General features: G+C 40.1%; 1 protein-coding gene across 1 annotated transcript in view; it reads left to right on the top strand.

Moving 5' to 3' along the window:
* The window catches only part of EPHA1 (EPH receptor A1), a 78,310-nt gene that overhangs the window by 41,601 nt on the left and 13,871 nt on the right, over nt 1-22,838 (top strand). Inside the window, exons 4-7 of the mRNA XM_032213565.1 lie at nt 4,895-5,285; nt 16,870-17,025; nt 17,510-17,842; nt 21,355-21,479. Coding sequence (XP_032069456.1) covers nt 4,895-5,285; nt 16,870-17,025; nt 17,510-17,842; nt 21,355-21,479 — 1,005 coding nt within the window. The remainder of the gene's footprint in view (nt 1-4,894; nt 5,286-16,869; nt 17,026-17,509; nt 17,843-21,354; nt 21,480-22,838) is intronic.

The raw sequence follows: 22,838 nt of genomic DNA, 5'->3' as shown, positions 1-22,838 counted from the left end.
CCAGCAAGCATTGGGAATTGTGGGTGTTAAAGTCCACCCATCTTGAAGTTGACAAGATTGAGATATACTGCCCTAGTGAGTGGGATCTTGCCTTTACTTTATATCCTGAGAATCAAAACTTGGGCTGGTGGATCATCTACAAAAGTGATATTCACTCAAATATGTACTGAGATGAGAATGGACTTATATATACACAATTTGCAGCCCTTCATCAAGAGTAAGTTCTCTTAGACATAAAAAATACACACAAGGATTTCTCTCTATGTAATTGGGATCACTGATTATTTAGCATTTCTTATACAGAGGAAACTCTATGAGACTCTTTCAGACTTCAGATGTGATCTGGGAATACCTTCCACCTCTACTGACCCATTCAAACACCACCCAAAGAGAGATGAAAGCAGTTATTTAAAAATATTTGCATGATCATTTTTCTCTGCAGTAGATGTCCTTGATGTATCCCTTCTGTCTTAACTCTGGCATAAAATAACCATATCCATTTGAAAATAATTTTAATATTTTGGCTCCTGCATATTTGCATATGATGTCATTTTGAGTGACCTCCCTAGCATTATTTATGTCTTTTAAATATAGTTCATACATCTTTGTATTTGGGTATAATATAATTAGCTGTAAATGAATAGGAGGTCACTCTACTGCATACATTATTGGCAGTGTGTCAGCGTGTGATGAATTCTTGAACTGAACAGAGCACGCAGGAATCCAAATTTGGCAACAGCCTTTCATAGAATTGCTTAGCATTTTAATTTAATATTTAAAAATAATGTACTAACTCAGAGTACAAACCTACTCAGACGTTCTCCCCCATACGTTCCATTGAAGATGTTGTGCAACTTTCTGCATCATTGAAGCAATGAATTTTATGTTTCATTGTATTAATGTTTTTATTAATCTAATGAATTAGATACACAACCTGAGGTCACACCCTACCCCAGGGCCTGTAAAACCCAGCTCTTAAATTTTATGTTTTAATGGGGTAGGCATTCTGAACAGAGAATAATAATTTAGTCTCCTTCCCTGCCATCTTTGTTCATTTTTAAGTCAATTTGAGTGTTAATACTGTATGTATTAGTTTAATGTTTTATCTTGTTGTTATTATTGGTTGTAAGATGCCTCTAGACAAGATGAGCAGTGTATAAGTTTAATAAACAAATAAATAAAACCATTTTAACATTTAATTTTAATTCAAGGGTGTGGAATCAATAATTCATATTTTTTGTCTTGACCTACTGCTTTTGAAAGTGTGGCTCAGAAATATCAGTAGAAGCCACTTTCAAAGGGCTATTGATATCGATATTATTGTTATTATTTAACTACCACTCATAAAAGAACAACGACATCTCAAAAGCATGGATTTGAATACTGAATTACTTTCAGGTGGGAAAAGTACTAGAAGCTCCCTGCACTTTTGCTTACTTGTCTGTTCCTCTGGGTTTTTTCCAAACCAGTCAACTAAAAAAGGAAACAAGAGCACAAGAGCTCCCACAGCTGTCTTTCACTTTTCTATTCTTCATCAGCTTTTCAGAAATGAGTTTGCTCACACCCTCTGCCCAGCATTAGTACTTTGTCAGAGCATTAGGCTCCTGCCCAGACAAACCCCTTGTCAAAACAGTAGCCCTATGTTTAATTTTACTTGTTTTCATGGGATTAAATGTTAAGCATTCTCAAGAGCTATTAGTCAGCTTCTCAGAAGGGAGCATCTATGTTTATAACCAGTGTTTTCCTGAACGCTTCTTTAACAGATTAACAGAGTTGGAAGGGACCTTATAGGTCATCTAGTCTAACCCCCCCCCGCCCAAGCAGGAGACCCTACACCAGTGATGGCGAACTTATGACACGCGTGTCAGTGCTGACACGCGTAGCCATTTCGGGTGACACGCACATGCTCCCCAAACTTGTTTCAGCGGCAGCTCTCAGCCTGGGCGGCAGCGTCACACAGGCTGTGGAAGGAGGAGGAGGAGGAGGAGGAGGGAACCAACCAAAGAGAGGCTTTTACCGGGTCTGCGCCCCACAGCCAGGATCGTCCTTGCGCCTCAAGCCGCGTTTCTTCCTGCAAAGCCCTTCGGGCAACCCGAGAGTTCCGCTTGACGCCAGAAGGGCTTTGCAGGAAGAAACGCGGCTTGAGGCGCCAGGACGGTCCTGGCTGTGGGGCGCAGACTCGGTAAAAGCTCTCTTTGGTTCCCTCCTCCTCCCCCTCCTTCCACAGCCTGCGTGACGCTGCCGCCCAGGCTGAGAGCTGCCGCTGCCACTGCTGCACAACTGAGGGAGGGAGAGGGAAAGCAGAGGTAGCCTCAAATTCCACCGTTGGGACAGGGGAAAGGGCTTGTCCCTCAAGAGTGGGGGGGGATAGAGGTGGGAAGAAGGGGCCCGGCCTGTCCCCAGCGCCCCCCACAGACGGATTACGGATCGAACGCTTCTCTCTCTGCAGCCTTTTTCTGCAAGTCCCAGCTACTCAGCGGGGCGTCATCATTTCCGGGGGGTTGCAGTTTTCCAGCTCAGATATCAGGATCCGCCGGGATTAAGTGGGAGAAAACGCCGCTGGCCGAGCGGAACAAACACATCCAAAGGTTAATCTTATTTTACGAAAACACAACTTCCAAAAGTCGATCGTGGCCTCCGTCAAGAAGCTCTTCCCCCACCCCCCACCCATTCTGGGGTCTTGGTGTCCCTCGGCTAAGATCCACCCCGGAAAGCAGAACGGGGGCAGCCCTCCTGTAATTCTGGCTGGGTTAAAGAGCAGGGATGGAGGAGCCATATCACACCTTCATTCAAAGGGTGGGGAGGGGGAGGCCCGATAAAGTCCCTCCCTTGGGGTGTCTGAAGTCCCAGCTGAAGCAGCCGAAGGAAAAAGGATAAGCATCCGTCGCTGCCCAATGGCGCTTGGGGTAACCCCGCTGGGCAGAGCCAGTCGAGGCTCATCCTGCAAATGAGGGTTTCCTTTGGGGAGGGCCAGGTGGTTTCAAGCACCCCAAACAGCCAATCTCTCTCTCTCCGTCCCCCTTCCTTTGCTCCTGGGGCTGCAGAACTTTCCATGGGCTCAACAGTAATTGAGTAAAATTCTAAGCCACTGCAGTAGCTGCTTTTTGGTTTTATTTTTTTTAATATTTATCAGTCTCTCTTTTAGTTGAAGAGTTGAAGTCCACAAGGCTTAAAGCTGTCAGGTTTGAAGACCCCTGGGGTTTTTTTCCTAAAGGGTTAGGGGTGCAAGGTTCTTGTAACTTGACAGCTTTAAGACTTGCACGCTTCAATGCCAGAGTTTCTGAGCCAACATTTTGGTTGCTAAGCAGGACCGTTGGTAAGTGATACTGATAATAATATCAAGGGCAACATACGAAATCGACTGATGAACAAAGAAGTTACTAAGCAGCTATGTTAAATAATTTGTTTTTGGTTTATTAAATACAATTATATTGCAATTATATATTTTTGTAGTTTAAACTATAAATTGCGCAAAATTATGTTTTTGTCGAAGTGACACACAACGCAAGTTATGCTAGATTTTTTGCCGATTTTTGACACACCACGCCAAAAAGGTTGCCCATCACTGCCCTACACCATTTCTGACAAATGGCAGTCCAATCTCTTCTTAAAAGCCTCCAGTGATGAGGCTCCCACAACTTCCAAAGGAAACTGTTCCACTGGTTGATTGTTCTCACTGTCAGAAAATTTATCCTTATTTCTAGGTTGATTCTCTCTTTAATCAGTTTCCATCCAATATGCGCATGAATTCTAACCCTTGTTGCAGGTAAATGCTGGGCAGCGTGGCCTCTGGATTTTGACCAATAAAGCCCAGGTATAACAAGTATGGTCAAATAACTTCTCTGGAGGTATCTTACCGATTTTATTTCTAAATCTTTCCATCATTTAAATAAAAGTACCGTACTTGACAAAACCTGCCAGCCAAGGCTGACAAGCAGTTTTCGTTTATGTCCTTTCTTGATTTCTTCACATCATACAGTATCATGCCGCCCATATCTATTCTCTGCTTATTAGTGACATTCTACATTTGTTTCTTTATTCAGTTCAATCCATTTTATTCTTTGATGTATATTTTTCAAATCAATTTCTTTGGCATATATTTCTGATTACTAAAGACCTCTATGATATAATCAAAACAGAAAGAGAATGGCTGAATGGAATTTTTTTATTATTTCTAGTACCTTTTGGTATTGCAAGAAAGAGTTCCTATAACTAATGCAAACTGCTTGGATTATATGTAACCTAAATTGGTTCTGAGCTTTCTCTTATTATGTCTGCTCTGGGTATCAAGTGACTAATTCTATCTCAATACTGTTGTGCAACATTTTAACATGCTATAATCTTAAAGGATTAATTTTACATTTTTTCTATTAGTCAGAGCTTTATTATTGAATACACTATACTTGGTTTTATACCCTAGCTCAGTCTAGGCTGTCATGATTGATATGTTATGCCAAATTCTTTGTTTTCCAAATAGCTAAGAAAATGTTGATTTAGATGTTTTCGAATGTCTCTTTTACTGCTGAATATTTTGTTCAAACAATCAATTTATATCTGATTTCTGCTAAACTATTTAGCAAATTCAAATTATGTCCTGAATTAATCTAAAAGGTGGGTAGAGATAGGTTGCATACATGAATTAGGATTTATAAAAAAAGAAAATAGCTATGTTTTTTTTAAAAAAAAATCTGAATTTTAGAGATAAAAGCTAAATTAAACTTCTCTCTCCACATGCTTACTTTCCCTGCATATTTTCTACATGCAGGGAGTTCGGAATATTCATGAGGATTCAAATATACTTAATTTACTTATGATGGAACAGCTGCATTTCAGAAAGGGAGTGTGTTTGGTTTAAACAAGCTGCTCAACTGACTTAAATCCTTTTGCTTTCCAGATCAACACTGTGGCAGGTGACAACATTTTCACAGCTCGAGATGTTGAGGTCGGCTCGCTGAAGTTGAACATGAAAGTATGCTCCATTGGGAAGCTACAGCAGCGTGGTTTTTATCTGGCTTTCCAGAACTTGGGAGCTTGTGTGGCCTTGGTTTCAGTGAGAGTTTATTACAAGACCTGTTCAGATACCATTAGTGGATTGGCCCATTTTCCAGAGACACTTGCAGGTGTTGAGGGTCTAACAGAAGTGCCTGGTGTCTGTCTGGAGAATGCAACCGAGGAGACAGGTGTTCCACCCAAGATGCACTGCAGTCCCAATGGGGAGTGGTTGGTGCCAGTGGGCAGGTGCATATGCATCATTGGTTTCGAAGAAGTCAAAGGAAGATGTGTGGGTAAGTACCCAAAGGGCAAACCCTGAGGTGGACTTGGAGGATTTTCCAATTTCTAGGTTGGAAAATATGTAATTTTACAAATAGAAGATGTGAGAAATTACTCATGACATGATTGGGGTACAATATTTGGCTCCCCTGGCCCTTTAATGCATCGGATTACCTTATCCTTTTTTGTTCCATTCTACTTCTGACAGTAAACGTATTTGACATTTTGCCCTTCCGCTGCTTCTTAATTTCCTGCAAGGCTTAGAAACAGTTTCTAGGGTATCAGAGCATATAACTACTTGTCCAACAAACATATTCCACAAGATATATGCCCATAATTAAATGTTAATCAATTGGAAGATATTTTATGAATATATATATGAATGATACACAATGAATTTCAATATATTGGAGGAGACGGCTTAGCTAGAAGTGTCATCCTGTTTGGTTTCATCTGTTCCTGATTTGGGAGTATTTCCTGAGTATAAATCCCAGGATTCTCAGCAACTAAGGACTATCCTGGCTGACATTCTGAGAATGCCAGGTTATCAGCTAGTAAATATTAAAATTCAGGACAACACTTCTGAAAGGTAGTTTAAAGTAGTTTCTGCTCCTCCCTTACTTTCATCACCTGTTACAAGACAAGTGCATTAAAAAAACACCTTGGGACTCTGGACAGCCACTGGACTGGAGAGACAGGTTGCTTGTTTTTGTCTCCGGGAGTTTCCCTCTGGTGGTAGAAAAATATTCTTATTCAAACTTTCCAAAAATGTCATCTATAATGAGAAAGGTTGAAAAAAGAATGACCTATGAAAAAAAAAGGGTACAGGGGGGCTTTGGAACATATATTTTTAAAATGCAAGTAAGGAGGACATGATAGAAAGAAGGAAGGAAAATCTAATCTGACGAAAAGGCATATATCTGTGTTACAACACTAGAACTAGGATCTTCCTGTAAAGATGAATTGTGTTGCATTCAAGGCAGATGGGAAAAAAATATCTCTAAAGCACACAAGAACTTATGGAATTTCACCAGATGTAGCAATGACCACAAAAGAAGCTTAAACAATATTCTAGAGAATAAGATTTCCAATCACTACTAGCCAGGATAGCAACAGCAATAGACCGATATACCACTCTATATTGCTTTACAGCACTCTCTGAGCAGTTTACAGTGTCAACATATTGCCCCCCACAATCTGAGTTCTTATTTTACTGAGCTAATAAAGATGGAAGGCTGAGTCATCCTTGAGCTGGTGAGGATTGAACTCCTGGCTATGGACAGAGTTAGCCTGCAATATTGCATTCTAACCACTGCACCATCAGGATGACCCTCTATTCTCTGTAAAATCAAAAGAAGTGTGCCTCTGAAACTGCATAATTAGAGCGGAGGGAGACTCTTCTCTTTCTGTTCTGTTGGTGAGCTTCTCACAGGGCCACTGCATAGTCAAAATGCTAGATTAGAAAAGTTTTATCTGATATACAGTAGTTGCTCTAATGATCATATTCTCATGCAACAAAGAGATGTATGTATGATACACCCATAATGGCAACTTCCCAAGATGCTTCCTTTTAGATTGTTTTACAGCATTGCTTCCCTCTAGAGGCTAACTTACAACTCTTGGAAGTCCCTGGGCAACTACTAAAGCTCCATGTTCCTTGGTCTAATTTGCCTCCCTGCCCTTGGGACCAGAAGAAGAAAAGCTGAGAATTTTTTACAACCTAGGATTTTCCCCTCCCCGTTCCTCTTCCACAGCTCAGCCAGTTTTTCCACTTAGCTGCTACTACGACTGCTTTCTCCCCCACCCTCCTGGGTTGCGAACAGTTTGCTGGAATGAGATAGAGAATCCATCCTGTCCAGGCAGGTCCTCTCTGACGGCACTTACCGAAGTTGTAGCTGGCATGCTGTTGCTCCTTAACGACGTTACATATAAGTAATGAAAAAGGTGTCTTCCAACCACAGAGTCAAAAGAATGAAAGCTGCTTCTTAGACTGATGAGGAGGCAAGTTTAGGGTGGGAGAGTGGAAAAAGTTTTAAGAGAAAACGTAACTGGAATAATAGCCATTGCTAACTCAAGACAGAGTCAATGTGATGATGAGAAACATTTGATTTATATCTACTGTACAAACATAAAACTGGAATTCATCAAGTGAATTGGTTGTCTATGTTTTATGAAAGAAGAGGTAACACTTCCATTGTGTTTGGGCCCTAGTTAGCAGGGTGATGGGGACAGGGAAGATATTTAAGGTTCATACACCGTTCCCATTTATTTTTTCCTGGTCAAAGGATATAGCTGCTGTTTGTTCAAGACAGTGCTGCCATGGGTGCAAATCAAATGAGATTTTCTGGGCACTTTGGTTTTAGTGGCAAGGTACAAAATGCCTCAATCTATTTTGCCAAACATTTTTTGTGTCATTTACTGATAGCTGGACAACAACAAACACAGCCTTCCCTCAGAATCACAGCTATGTTGCTTGAGTGCCACCCTGAAATTTTCAAAAATCTGTCCAGGGCCAACATGGTAGGAAATGCCTTCCTTTTTTTTTTCAGAAAGCATTCTTGGTTTTAACCAAGCCCTTCTAAGGTAAACTAGATAGACTGACAGACAATGTCTATATATCTTTGCATACATTCGTAGTCCAAAGTAGTTTTAAATATTACCAGATGCTGATTATGGATGAAAATAAAATATATTTGAAGTAAATTCTGCTGAAAGTCAGGGCTTAAACCAACCTTTAATGGACTCACCCAGTGTTGGGAGCATGCCAGATATATATATGTTTTTTGGCCTTTGTTCAAAGATCAGGGTGGGGTTGTCTTCAAATAGTATAAAGAAAAGGCTAAAGGGGACAGCCGTACAGCTCTGGTCTTTGTCCGATCTACATGAAAGATGGAAATGGGAAAGGAAGATACATGCTCAAACTTTAACATGCATTGCAGTTGAGATAGGACAACTTATCCTTCATCTTGTTAGGAGAGGGAAGTTGTAAGGGTTAGTCAGACATGATACATGTATTGTGAGTAAAATAAATAATTATTCTTTTAAATACTTGCAGACAAATTTTGAGCAGACCTTTGTGGCCTTCATTATCCAGATTCTGCCCTACATTTAGTTCATTATCTCTGTGGATGAAGAGAGACTGAAATACGCAGGATATTTTATGGAGCAATAGCAATAGCAGCAATAGCAGTAGACTTATATACCGCTTCATAGGCCTTTCAGGCCTCTCTAAGCGGTTTACAGAGAGTCAGCATATTGCCCCCAACAATCTGGGTCCTCATTTTACCCACCTCGGAAGGATGGAAGGCTGAGTCAACCCTGAGCCGGTGAGATTTGAACCGCTGATCTGCTGATCTAGCAGTAGCCTGCAGTGCTGCATTTAACCACTGCGCCACCTTGGCTCTTAGTCTGACTAGCAGTCTGACTAGAAAGATGGCTGATGGTACTGAGAAGGACTGAAGCCACAAAGAATCAGGAGGACGGTAGCCTCTTTTCTGACTAATCAATTTAATAAAAAATTCCATGAATTGTGGCTATCAGACTTGTGTCACAAGTCTTCTCCTGCAGTATAGCTACAAAGATAAACCTATAAACCAGAGGTGGGTTGCTAATTTTTTTACTACAGGTTCGGGCGTTTGCATGACGCTTGTGCGCTTGCGCAGAAGCTTCTGGGCAGGTGGGTGGAGCCTCCTGCCACCACTACTACCGGTTCGGCCAATCTGGGCCAAACCTGCAGCAGCCCACCTCTGCTATAAACTATTTGTTATCTTTTCAAGAGTATTTCAGTCTTTAAAATTACTGGCAAAATTCCTGAGTTATATACAGTGAAAAATGAATTGATTTTACTTCCAAAGGTACAAGTAGTCCCCGACTTACAACCATTCATTCAGTGACCATTTGAAGTTACAACAGCACTGAAAAAAGTGGTTTATAGCTGTTTTTTACACTTATAACCATTTCAGCATTCCTATGGTCATATGATTAAAATTTGGACGCTTGATAATTGGCATGTATTTATGATAGTTGCAAGGGGTCATGTGATCCCCTTTTGATAAGGAAAGTCAATGGGGAATCCAGATTCACTTAACTGTGTTAGTAACTTAACAACTGCAGTAATTCACTTAACAACTGTGGCAAGAAAAGTCTTAATATGGAACAAAACTCATTTAATAATTGGCTTACTTAGCAACAGAAATTTTGGGCTCAATTGTCATAAATTGAGGCCTACATGTATTAATAGGGAGGATAAACATCCTTTGATAAAGTACATGTATTTCCATCTTTTGGAAACCCCCCTGGAGAATACAGTAAACGTTCAGCAAATATACTTGTTAATTATGTATTTTTTGGACTTACTTTTGTTTCAGAATGGTTTTGGGCGTTCTCCATTTCTCTGGTTTGTATGCTTTGTCTCTTTCACTGTCATAGCTATGAGAATATGCTTCCTCATGCCACTGAAATTTTCTCTTTCATATCACGGTCACACCTGTCAATATTCTCCTGTTTCTTTTCACACTCTTCTGATAAATAGAAATGAAAGCTGTGGTTCTCAGAGAACTTTATTCAGCCCCGCCATTAGGAATGGAAAGATCAGTTTGTTTCTGGAATTTGCCTCATACATCCATGAGTTCCATCCGCTTTCTGCATTTGTTTGCTTTCCACCCACAGGGGGAAAAATCAGTAGAATTTTTCTTTTTTTTTTTTTTTTTTTTTTTTTTTTTACAAGAATCCTTTCTGCAGCCATCTTCCCTCAGATAGGCATTTTTGGTATATTCAACTTCACATTTTTGTACTTTTCTTTTGAGCCAAGACTTGTATCATGCAATCCAAATATTTGTTTATACTGAAAGAGCTTGACCTATGATCCCAGGAAGGGCAAATCAACCTCTTTTACTTAAAATCAAACAAGCTTCTTGAGCTGACCTAACTACCAGCACCTTGTAGAACTTTGGCACAGAATATTTACAATCTCAGCTGGGACATTTCCTGTGGTATAGATAGCAAAGGCCTGAGTCAGAGTCATCTGTGGTATTTCACCTAAAAGAAAGATGATTGCCTCAAAGCTTAGTACCTTCCCTGGCATGACATTAAACGAATTAGAAGTTCTTCTGGGGTTCTAGAAGATCAAGGGAGCAGGTCATTTGTCATGAACCTTGCTTAAACTAATCCATGGATTGAAGAAAGGGAGGAATCAGGGGTGGGTTCCGACAGGCACTACTGCAGATTTGCTCGCATGCACGCTGCACACACTCTTGATGCGCGCTGCACACACATGTGCTGTGCAATTAAAATTGTTCTGCACATGCACAGAACTGAAAAACAAGATGGCGCCTTCCAGGGAACTGGTTCAGGGACGTGGCAGAACTGGGACACTGCCAGTTCCAGCGACCCAGGCCGCCAAACCACTACCTGTTGGGCTGAACTGGTCTGAACTGGTAGGAACCAACCACTGGGAGGAATGATATACATATCCCATTTTTTCTTGATCTTCCATTCCATTTCTTCTTGACCTTCTGTAGGGAAGCTCAGAAAGCTTCAACTGAAGAATCTCCCATATGAGATATAGATCAGGTTGAAATGTGGATCAGGTGGTAGGGATTGACATTTTTCACGTGACTGCATAGGTCAGGGATTGCACAAAAACATTGCACATGTTTTTCCCCAAAACACACCTGAGCTGGGCATAGTCTGTTGTGAGGGAAAAGAGACCATATGATGATTTCACAGGGACAATTCTGACTGGCTGTTTGGCCTTCTCTCACTAATAGTGAAACGTTTTTGGCTCCGGCTGGACTGGGGTGGCAGTACCTTTCTTTCCCTTCAATTTAATGAGCCCATACAAGCTCATTAAGATAATTGCTGGGTGGTGGTAGCAGATGAGCTGGTGCCACTGTCTGCCTCCCCCACAAAGGGGAGGGGTGCATCACGCGGCCTGTTATTTTCCCTCACGAAATTGCAACCAAATTCCCCTCTGTCTGTCTGCCTACCTTCCTGCTGTCTGTCTCAGAACAGAAGAAATGGGTCTTCCTGCATCTCATGGGATAAGGTGTTTATCCACCACTCCAAAGTCAGGAAGAAATATAGTGACTATCAAAGTGCGAATCCAGAAAAGTCCTCAAATAATTCAAGCTGTATCACGAGGAAGTTCTGGCAGTTAGATGTCCAATTTCTGCTGAAGGAGCCTCCTTTCAAACATTCATTTATGGATTTATTTGATGCACTTTTGAAAATATGAAAGCATGACAGTGACAAACATATTTGCAAAACATGCATCAAGCAAGATTCTTCATTGGCTGTGAGCTCACTGAATGCATAGTGTGGGAAACCCATGGCTGCTATGATATTATGCGCAATCAAACCAGTGAGGAGTATTTATAAAGAAGCATTACTCATCTTAGAGCAAAGTGGCTCAGCATCAGCACAACACCCATCAATTTATGCCTTCCTCCAAGGAAATCAGACTGTCTGCTCTGAATTAATCCTTGCCTATTCATATTAGAAATAATTAATCCTGGTTGACAAGAGCCCCGAACCAGGAAAATGGAGGACAATTGCAGGAGGGGCTGAAAGACAAGTGTTTTCTTGCATCTGATTCATTTCAGCTTCTGCAACAGGCCCAAAGTATGATGTAATCACCTGAATCCATTGCATATTAGAAATGAATAACTTCTCCAATAAAGGAGAATATTTGTAACTCAGGGTTGACTTGAGGGGTCCTTGGTGTTCTCTGAGCTTGCTTCCATATAGACAGATTTAACCATAGCTTCAATTGGAAAAATGTGACCATCCTAGACCAAAATCACCAAAGAATTTCTAGAAGCCTGCCACTCTGACAAATCAGCCATCAATAGACACATAGATATTAACAACATCTATAGACTATGCAAAAGAGACTACCACCCACCCCGAAAAGGAACAAAAAGACCCAAGGACCTCTCTACCAGCAATCAGCACCCAGATCAGCATAGATTAACTCCAAAGTTAACATCAGACCAATAATCAAGCAAACAATACTCCAACCAAGAAAATGGCGAGGAAGCCAAGAATAAATAGCCCAGCCAAAGAATCCCTAAGACCATCGCCACTAACATCGACAGGGCAACCACCAGAATATAAACTGTCAGCAAACAGCATTCCTTACTAGCACTGATGATGTTACCTAATCTGGGCAATGAAACATCTGGAAGAAAACCAGCAAGCAAAGCAACCACCAAGGACCCACGTCATGACTAACTTCTCACTGAAGAAGTTTTCATGCTTGATAATCTAGGAAAGGGGAAGACTTTCTGTATAGAAGGATGAAAAACAAGAATGGTCCTTGCTACCCTCTATATTAGCACAGGGCTGGAAATTGAGAAAAAAATATTGGGAGAAGACAGTGGTAAACTCCTTCAGTACAGGTAGTCCTCAACTTACAACAGTTCATTTAGTGACCATTGAAATTTACAATGGCACTGGAAAAAGTGACTTATGACCGTTTTCCACACTTACGACCTTGTCAGCATTCCCATGATCATAGGATCAAAATTCAGATGCTTGGAAACTGCTTCATATTTATGGAGGTTGCAATGTCCCAGGGTCATGTGATTACCTTTCATGATCTTATGACAAGCAAAGTCAATGGGGAAGCCAGATTTATTTAACAACCGGGTTACTGACTTATCAACTGCAGGGATTCACTTAAGAACTGAGGCAAGAAAGGTCATAAAATGGGGCAAAATTCACTTAACAAATGTCTCACTTAAAAGAAATGTTGGGCTCACTTGTGGTGAAGGATTAACTGTACTATTGTCAAGATTATTATCTGGACATTATGAACATATCTATGTGGTCATCAAACAAGGCCAAATGCAACAGTAGTCACTGACTTCAGATGGGCAGCTGTGATAAAGCAAACAAATCCCTTTTTATGTTTGTGTAGTGCATCCAACACGCATTAAGAGGATACAGGCCTTGTCAGCTCACCAATTTTAAGCCAATGACGTTTTCTCTGGAACAAATGACTGAGAGCTTGAGGGAGACTTTTAATATAAGAAAGGAAATTTAATTTTGTTTAAAATGAATTGATCTGCTGTTTTTCTTGAAGAAAACATAATTCAATTCTTTGGAGTCACATTTGCATTTAAAGGCACAGTTTTCCCCCCTTGGGTGTGATAGTAAGAAGAGAGCCAAGTTAGACTATAATATAGTAAAACCAAAAATTAGAAGGACTCTCATACAGCTCCATAATATGATGAAGTGAGCTGTAGCTTGCAAACCCTTGTACCTAAGTTTACTTAGGCAGAAATCTGAATCAGATTCCTTTAGGCCCTTTCAGTGAGAACACTTGGCCTCATTATTTACAGTTTTATTTGGACCACACTCTGTGTGTCAGTTCTAAATGCCATTCAATATAGTGTTGGAAAGTAGTTTTAATAACCATTATAAAAACTTTAAACAAGTTAATGGATTAAGTTTGAAAAAAATATCCAATATATTTATATCGGACTACATCTATAAAGGAAAATCTACCTTCCTATGGCAGGTGCTGCCACCTGCTGTTTTTAATTTATTTATTATGCAAGGGCATATGTGGTGCAACCTTCCCTAGCTTCATTCCTTTCCCTCCCTCTGGTGACATAATCCAGCTGGAACCTGTTACTGATTTTCCTTTTTCACCTTTGCTGCCTCCTTCCTCAGGTCTCCAGCACTCCCTTTTAATGCCACCCACGTAACAATTCTCCTCTTTTTTGTTTCTGCAGAAATAATATAGCCAAATCTGTCATGGCAACTCTTGCATAATAGTTAACAAAGCACATCAGGGCACTTTGGAAGGGGTGAGGGGAAGGGCTCAGGTAATTCATTTCTCAGACATTGATGCCATGATGCCTTTTGACACGGGTGGGTCTGGGAAAACCACTGGAAAGGTTTTGGGTGGGGACAAAAGAATTGGCAGCAATTTTCGGGGTTTTTTTTGCTTCTTTCTCTCTCCATGGAGCCATTAGTAGCAGCTGATCTTTTTTTTTAGGGTGGGGCATAGAGATGTGAAACTCAGCTCAAGGGAGAAAGAAGAATACTAAAACAATATTCATGGATTACTGGCATTTTTGCATAAAGCGATTCCAACTGTCAGCCGATTTCTAAGTTAACCACTCTGAAGCTGGTTTTCAGTGGAAATCATTAGATGTTGATTCCTTGTTGAAGGGAACTCTTGCCTTACCCTTCCTCTCAGTTCCTGAGCTTCGGCAGCTTCAACAGATTAGATAAGAGGGAGTCTGGTTTGACAGCTTAGTAGTCCATCCCCTCGTCCCCCTTTGTCCGTCCCCCCATTCCCCTCCCTGCTCAGGCAAAGATAGCAAGTGTAAAAATTGACAAAAGACTGACAGTTTCCCATTTTCTTAGGCAGTGGCCAAACTATTATTACAAGGGTCCAGGTTGCTTAGGGATTTTTTTATTTCATCTCCTTCCTCCCTCACTTTTTGGGTAGAGTGGCAATAAGGGTGATTTTGTTACTGCAGGATAAAGAGCAATGATTTTTTTCAGCTTATTCTCTGAGTCTCTGGGTTAGCAAAACTCCACATCATTGCAGGCCACTTGTAATTTGCTTTTCGGTTAATGGGAAGGGATGGTAGTGTAAAAGTGGCAGAGAATAATACAATAACTGGTTTGATCATCGCCTGGCTGGGGCTTCAAACTGAATTCCTCCACACCACTACAAACGACTCCCAAGATCTCTGAGGCTTTAGCAGGGCTGTTGCCTGCAGAGTTTGAAGAATTTGTTTGCATTCATGAGAATTAGACATTTTCTCTTGGGAAAAGATGAACCAGTTTCTGACTTAGTATGCAGCAGAAACAAATGATTAAACCCTCCCTCTCCTCATGCACAAGTTTGGATCCAGACAAAATGCCAGGACTACCCTCGTGACAAACTTTATATCTAATTTAGTCCTCAGTTGAACCCAATAATAGCCTAGGCTTATTCTGCATTCCAAAAGAGCATTGGCAGAAATTTGGATGTAAATATGTTTCTCATCCAAATTGGACTTCATGATTATCATCCAATATAAATGTACTATTTAAATGAATAGAGAAATCTTTATTACAGTTCCGTACAAATACAAAGAAGCAATGCAATGTCACCCATAACTTATAACAATTTACAGTAACGTTGGGAGCAAGGAATTTTAGTATTTGGTATAAGTGCAACCATATTCTACTTAGTTTAAGTTGGTGCCATTCAGAAAACCGATATCATCGTAACACAATGTTCTCTGATCAAGGGCATTTTTAAGCTACTACCTCTACTACAATAAAACTGGAAGTGTGGCAGTATCGGAAAGGTAATCTAAAGATCTAAGGAATGGGGATAGCCGGGACGGTACAAATATTAATTTGAATTATATTAAAATAATTTAGTTCTCAATTTCATAATATTCTCTGATTATGAAAAAAAATGTATCTTTTGTCTTGGGATTTTGCTATCTCCCAAAAAAGCAATAGAACATACAATAGAACTAAAATTAAAAGTAACATAATACCGGTATAATAATGAAAATAAAGTACCGTATATACTCGAGTATAGGCCGACCCGAATATAAGCCGAGGCACCTAATTTTACCACAAAAAACTGGAAAAGTTATTGACTCGAGTATAAGCCTAGGGTGGGAAATGCAGCAGCTACCGGTAAATTTCAAAAATAAAAATAGATACCAATAATGTTTTTGAATATTTATTTCAAAGAAAAACAGTAAACTAGCGGTGTATTCAATGAAATACTTCACTCACCTCATGATGCTGATGTCCCGCTGTGATGATGATGTCCCGTGCAGCCGCGGGAGCGATGTCCCGCCTCCTATGACACACGGCACAGTGATTCCTATCATTGGATCACTGTACCAGAGGAGGTGGGACATCACTATGTGGCTGCTTGCCAAAACAAGGAGGAGGTGGGACATCGTTGCAGAGCGGCAGGAGGGGGAGGAAGGGGAATCGTAAGACAGCCCTGCATTACATTAGAACGTGAGGAGGGGGGATGGTGCGGTGCGCGCTGCGCGGCAAACTGACACAGAGGGAGGGGAAACTCACAGGGGCACTGGGCCATTCACGAGTGTCACCCAGCGGCATGGCCCCGCCCCTTTTTCTCCTCCATTTCGGGCAAATTTTTCACTGACTCGAGTATAAGCCGAGGCGGCTTTTTTCAGCCCAAAAAGTGGGCTGAAAAACTAGGCTTATACTCGAGTATATACAGTAAACATTAAATTGTGGTCCTACCATTCATTTTGATTCCTGAAATCATTGATTTTTCAACCATAATGCTTGATAAGCTGTTCGAATCCTAGTGTTATTCTTGAGCCAACAAAAATTGTACAACCTATCTATGGAACTTGTAGAACCTAATTTATTGTTTATCATACCTAGTCAGTTCAATAACAAGAAATTCACCATGAATTAAAACATAAACATAGCTAATTATTTACCTGCTTTTCAGTTCTAAGATAAGATTCTCCAAGTTTGGGTAAGATATTATTTCCATCATGTCTATGACTGTGCACTTTGAAAGTTAATTTGGGTATAGCTACTACCTTGCAGGTGTTCATGAGATGCTTGTTTTTTGCACAGCCTGCCAGCCTGGATTCTATCGTCACTCTCTAGAAATGAAGCAGTGCCTCAAATGTCCTCCCAAGAGCTTCTCCCGTTCTCCTGCCTCTACAAGCTGTGCCTGCATCCAAGGCTTCTTTAGAACATCCACTGAGGATCAAACTGTGGCCTGCACAAGTAAGTCCTTCAAGAAGCAACACATGTCTCCAGGCAGGGAAGATGGTCCTTTGAAGAATAAAGCCCTCACATCTCTTGTAAAATGCAGATGAAAATGTGGTGGAATTGCACTATTGTATTGATATCTGTCTGTTTTACCTACTCCCATTTCTCTCCCAGCGAAGGTCTCAATGCTTTGGGGATATATTGTAAGATGAAGGTATGTGTCCAAGGCACAGAGATGCAATACAACCTCCCTTCTCCTTGGTATTTTAGGCTTAGGATCCCATCATCCTTACTTACGTTGAAATCCACTGAACATATTCTGTCCAGTGCTTTGGTAAACTCTGCCCAATGGAAAGTACTCATAGTATAAAGATGAATGAATACCACTGCAGAATCTCATTATGCATTGAATATGTACATTAAGAAAAGTTTAAAAACTGTGAAACAGGATTTTCCGGGATGGAATGATTAATACGCTTTCTTCTCTTTGCCTTTCCAGGCCCTCCTTCTCCTCCGCGCAATCTCAACGTCTCCCTTGTGGGGACACAGATTTCCCTTTGGTGGCAACCTCCCCTTGATTGGGGTGGGCGCCAGGATCTTACTTACAATGTTTCCTGCCAACGTTGCCATTTTCTGTGCGAACCTTGTGAAAGTAGTGTGACTTTTTCCCCCAGTGCTTTTGGTCTCCCCAAACCAAGTGTGATCGTGGATGGTTTGGAAGCTTACACCAATTATAGCTTCACAGTACGGGCTCACAACGGAGTGTCAGGACTCGGCCCTGCTTCACATAACAGCACCAGTTTCCCCATCTGGGTGTCTGTGGGCCATGCAGGTGAGTTACTACAATGAGTAAGGAGAAAAGATGTTACATTCTCAGGAAATGAGCAACCAATGATGGAGTAGAAGTTGAATTATAATTCTTGTTGTGTTCCTTTTGCTAGCTAAGAGCAGCCAGCTATGTGTATGGAGATTCCCAATCCTCCAGGTCATGATTGAAGAAGCTTCTTGGATGAGAAATGAAATATTTTCAAAGAAAAGAAAAGAAAAAAATAAGAAAGTCCAGTTGCCTTTTGACCAAAGGTACTTTTTCAAGAGGCAACTGGACTTTCTGATTTTCCTTTGAAGACGTTTTGCTTCTCATCCAAGAAGCTTCTTCACCTCTCCATAGACAACTTTGGTAATACATAAGATGAGGGCATGCTGTAATAGTTAAAAGTAATTCTCTGACTCAGTACTAATGTCAATGATAAATTATAGGAGTGGAGGAGTAGGGAGCCTAGTTTTGGATGCCAACTTTCATCAGTCCCAGACAGCATGGCAAATTCTCACAGACAATTAGAACTAGGACAAATGGTGATATAGAGATCTGCCTAGAGGAAGCCATTTACTATCAGACTTACCTCTTCAGGTCTACTGGAGGTCATCATCCCAACCTGCTGTACAGATTGGTGGAAATATTATGGAGAACTTTATAAAATGATTGAAAAAACAGAAGTTATATAAATGATAAGATGAATGGTATCATTCTTGAAAGGAGCGTTTCCTTTGAGGAATGGTAATCTTTCCTTAGAGCTTAAACCATAACCGTTTATGCGGGGGGACAATTTTCCATTGAAAAGTTAGCCAGCATATTAAAAATTTATGCTAACAGAGACCACTATGAGCTTGATCAGATTAATTTGGTAAAGTGAAGATGATGCTGATACAGATGCCCTTTCGTTTCTCTTATACCTGCTTATTCTGGTTAGCAGCTCTGTGTTTCTGTTTGATTCTTCAGACTCAGAATTCTGGAGAATAAAACCTGAAGTTTATTTTAGCTCATATCAACTCTCCCGAAAACAATTTGTAAATTGCTGCTGTGTGTTCAAAGCTCCACCGGAGGCCACTAACATGAATATATTTGATTTTTAAAGTTCTCATTCCTGATGAAGTGGTATCAGAAGAAAATTCTACTTCTTTAATCTAGGATTACGCTGGTGCTAAAACTACTTTGAGCAACATATTTCCATAATAAACACTTAAATAATTTCCAGTCTGACTTTGAGAATTCGTTTTGTTATGCTACAGAAATGACTTATTTGATCATCTACGGAGAACCAGACAAGCCAGGACATATCTAACTAGGCAGTGGCACAAGGACTTATGCAAGTCATTTCCTTAGCAGAAACATCTCTTGTGACCGCATTAGAAACACATATGAATCAGGAACTCTTTTAAAGGCCAAAAGACTCTAATTTTGGTAACCTCTATCCCTCCTCTGCCTCCTTGGTCCAAGTTGCAGGCCATGTCAATAAGAGCCACTTCTAAGCACAGCTGGGTCTCTCATCACCTTTCTAATTATTTGGATTTCAGTTCCACCTCTCTACCTTCCTCATTACGAAAATGAGTTATCTTGCCTACCAGTTGCTTCTGGAAACAAGATTTTCCAGTCTTTATCACATCTTTTTTCCTAGATCTTAGGCTGATTTTTAAGAGTCTATTCTACATTATAATACTTCTGAGTGGTAGGTAATGTTGACATATTTATGGGATTAGGTTAATAATTGCAATTAACAATAAAGGAAGAATATTTTAAAATAAATAGTTTTAATAATAGCAGTCACTGGAAAAATAAACTATGAGAAAATAAGCGAAAAATACTGCTTTACTTCATAATATTCCAATATTTAATAGGGAGCATATTTATATGTCTTCCTTTTAAATTTAATTGGGATGTGTTTGTTTTATTTTTACTCATTGGACTGCTTTTGTTGACAATATCTGAAGATAGATAGCAGTAATGTTACATAAGCATCAATAAAGCATTGATAATGAGCAACTTTTGAAAAAAAAAAAGATAAAACCATAGCAAAGCAGAGCTAGAGATTGTATCACATTCTTGTATAGTGAGTTTATCCTAAGCATATTTTATTGAAGGATTTCCAAATAAGTGTGGCTTGCAACCTATTCTATGCTATGCTATGCTATGCTGTGCTATTCCAGGCTATTCTATACTTTGCATATAAAATATTTTCAAAAGTAATAGCATAAATAATATCTTTTACATTGTGTCCAAATGCTCATACTGCTAAGAAGAAAAGACTCTCCAAATGTGGATCTACAAAAGTTGATTATTTATTATTATTATTATTATACAATTGTATCATAGTGGCCAGTTGTTTCGCCGGATTTGGCATTGGTTACTAGTCGGGCCCCACCCAGGGGCCTAGGACGTCGTAACATATTTTTGTAATATGCGTGCAGATCCAAGCAGTGCGGCTTTTTGCATTTTTTGCATACTCCTAAGAAGAAAAGACTCTCCAAATGTTGATCTACAAAAGTTGATTTATTTTTATTATTATTTTTATTATTATTATTATTATTCATTAAACATGAAACTCAGTCAACTGAACATTCAAAAATGATCACGCGACCATGGGGATGCTGCAATGTTTGTGTGAAAAATGGTCATAAGTCCCTTTTTTCAGCATTGTTGGAACCTTCACTAAATGAATGCTTATAAGTCAAAGGCTGCCTATACTTCTATGGGTTGGATTACAGGTGTCTGAGTAGATGGGAGACTTTACAGCCTTCATACAGAGGTCATGTGTTAGTGTTGGAGAATTTTCAACACTGAACATTTCAGCATTGAGCAGAAAACTTTGAGCAGGAGGAAAGTCCTACTATAAAGCCTATAAAGTAATCTCCAAGGAAATAGTTTTTAGAACCAAGATCAGCCCAGGTATCTTGAAGTTGGGATAGAAAATCCAAACAACATGCACAATCACAAATTTAACATTGTGGAATGGGAAATTCTTCTGTGACTCTTGCACTATATAGTACCTCTTTCTTTTAAAGAGATTTAAACAGGCAATGGTACCTATAGTAAAAAAAAACACCTTATGTCCTGTTGTTGGTACGTGGATGTAAGAACAGGAGAGTCCTTGGGATCTTCCGGCTCCAGCACAGAAATGTCTTGGACCATCATATATGAAGGGTACATTCTGGGAGCTAGAATCACTAATCAAAATGTATTTTGGAGCCAGATGCTGATCTAACTACTTGTAGGAGAACTGGCTCCAAAAGTCAGAGAGATTGAAAAGGATATGCAAAGAATGCTGGAAAATTGGATTTGATAGGTGAGATTGGCTTCTCTTGCATGGTTCCCTTTCATAGCAGGCCCCTTATTTGTGGAATTCATCCCAGCTGTTGTTATTTCCAAAGATCAATTACTCTCTAATTAGTAATTAGTAATTACTCTCCATTACTAATACTGAGAAATACAAACTTTCAATGGGTTTGGCATTGCCTTCAGCTGTAAAAGAACAAGTTAAGCTTGACCATCTTGTTTCTCCTTCCATCCAGCTCCAATTGTGGTGACCAATGTCATTTTGGATAAGCGGAATGACAGCAGCCTCTCTGTGACTTGGCTCCCTTCCCGTCTTCGCAGCCAGAGCTCTGTGAACTATGAGGTTTTGTACTTCGAGAAGGTGAAATCAATGTTCCCTCTAATTTTTTTTCAGTGTGAGCGGAAAAGTATAGTGTTTGAGCGGCACATTTTCATGCCTGAGCACCTGAATTTTTTTCACAGATGTCACCTAAGACAACAACGAAATCAGTGTTATTTGAAACTCAAAGTTATGTTTATTCAAGGTACCGGCTTAATTAAAAGTGTTATATAATATCAGTATCACTTAACAACGGTCCTGCTTAGCAACCAAAATGTTGGCTCAGAAACTCTGGCATTGAAGCACGCAACTCTTAAAGCTGTCAAGTTACAAGACCTTTGCACCCCTAACCCTTTAGGAAAAAAAACCCCAGGGGTCTTCAAACCTGACAGCTTTAAGCCTTGCTGACTTCAACTCCCAGAATTCCTCCTCCAGTCATGTTGCAGCAACGTCATCTGCGTGGATCTGCTCCATCTTCGGTTTTTTTCACAGGAGGCAGGGCTGCTGCTGAAGATGCCAACGAGCCCCCACCGCCACTAGAACATGCATTTGTTTAGCATGACATAGAATAGTCTTTCAACCAGAAGTATGGAATAAAAGAGAGACTGATAAATATTAAAAAAATAAAACCAAAAAGCAGCTATTTATTTGAGTTCTAGATAAACATTTAGTTCAGATTTAATAGTGTTTCAGAGATGTGGCTGTCAGCTATTTGTGTATGTATGTTATTATTATGGAAGGTTAGATGAGATTTCACCAACATTATTCACCCCTGATTAATGCATTCATTCTAATAATTGAGTCTGACTCTGAATTACAAATCTATGTCTGAAGAATCTGGGTTAAGTTTTGGATTGGAAATTTGGGGAACATGAAAGTTTATGCATAATTTTTGTAATTTTTTCATTGGGTCTTAATAATGATTTTATTCATTTGGGATTTTTTTCATAGGCTTAACACAGCTCTAATTTTGTCATTAGGAGCAATGTAACATTGGCCACTAATGTATTGTATACAGGTTGCCTTAGAAGGTAATACCTTTTGTATAGTAGGAACTTAAGATAGGCAGACTTCATACAGATAAACAATTGAGAAATATTGTTCTTTTTAAAAAGCAGTGTTAATTGCTGCACCTTTCTCATATTAAGTATATTAGCTCAAGTTCATGTTAGGAAAAACTTTCAGTCTTAAAGGTTTGGTGAGGAGAAATCCAAAAATTCTTTTAAAGAATTTAAATTAAATTTGAGGCTACCTCTGCTTTCGCTCTCCCTCCCTCAGTTGTGCAGCAGCGGCAGCGGCAGCTCTCAGCCTACGGCGGCAGCGTCATGCAGGCTGTGGAAGGAGGAGGAGGAGGAGGAGAAGGGAACCAAAGAGAGGCTTTTACCGGGTCTGCGCCCCATA

The sequence above is a fragment of the Thamnophis elegans genome, chromosome 3, assembly GCF_009769535.1.
Source record: "Thamnophis elegans isolate rThaEle1 chromosome 3, rThaEle1.pri, whole genome shotgun sequence".
Taxonomy (NCBI): domain Eukaryota; kingdom Metazoa; phylum Chordata; class Lepidosauria; order Squamata; family Colubridae; genus Thamnophis; species Thamnophis elegans.
The sequence above is the reverse complement of the archived record's forward strand: the minus strand, read 5'-3'. Positions and strand labels throughout refer to the sequence as shown.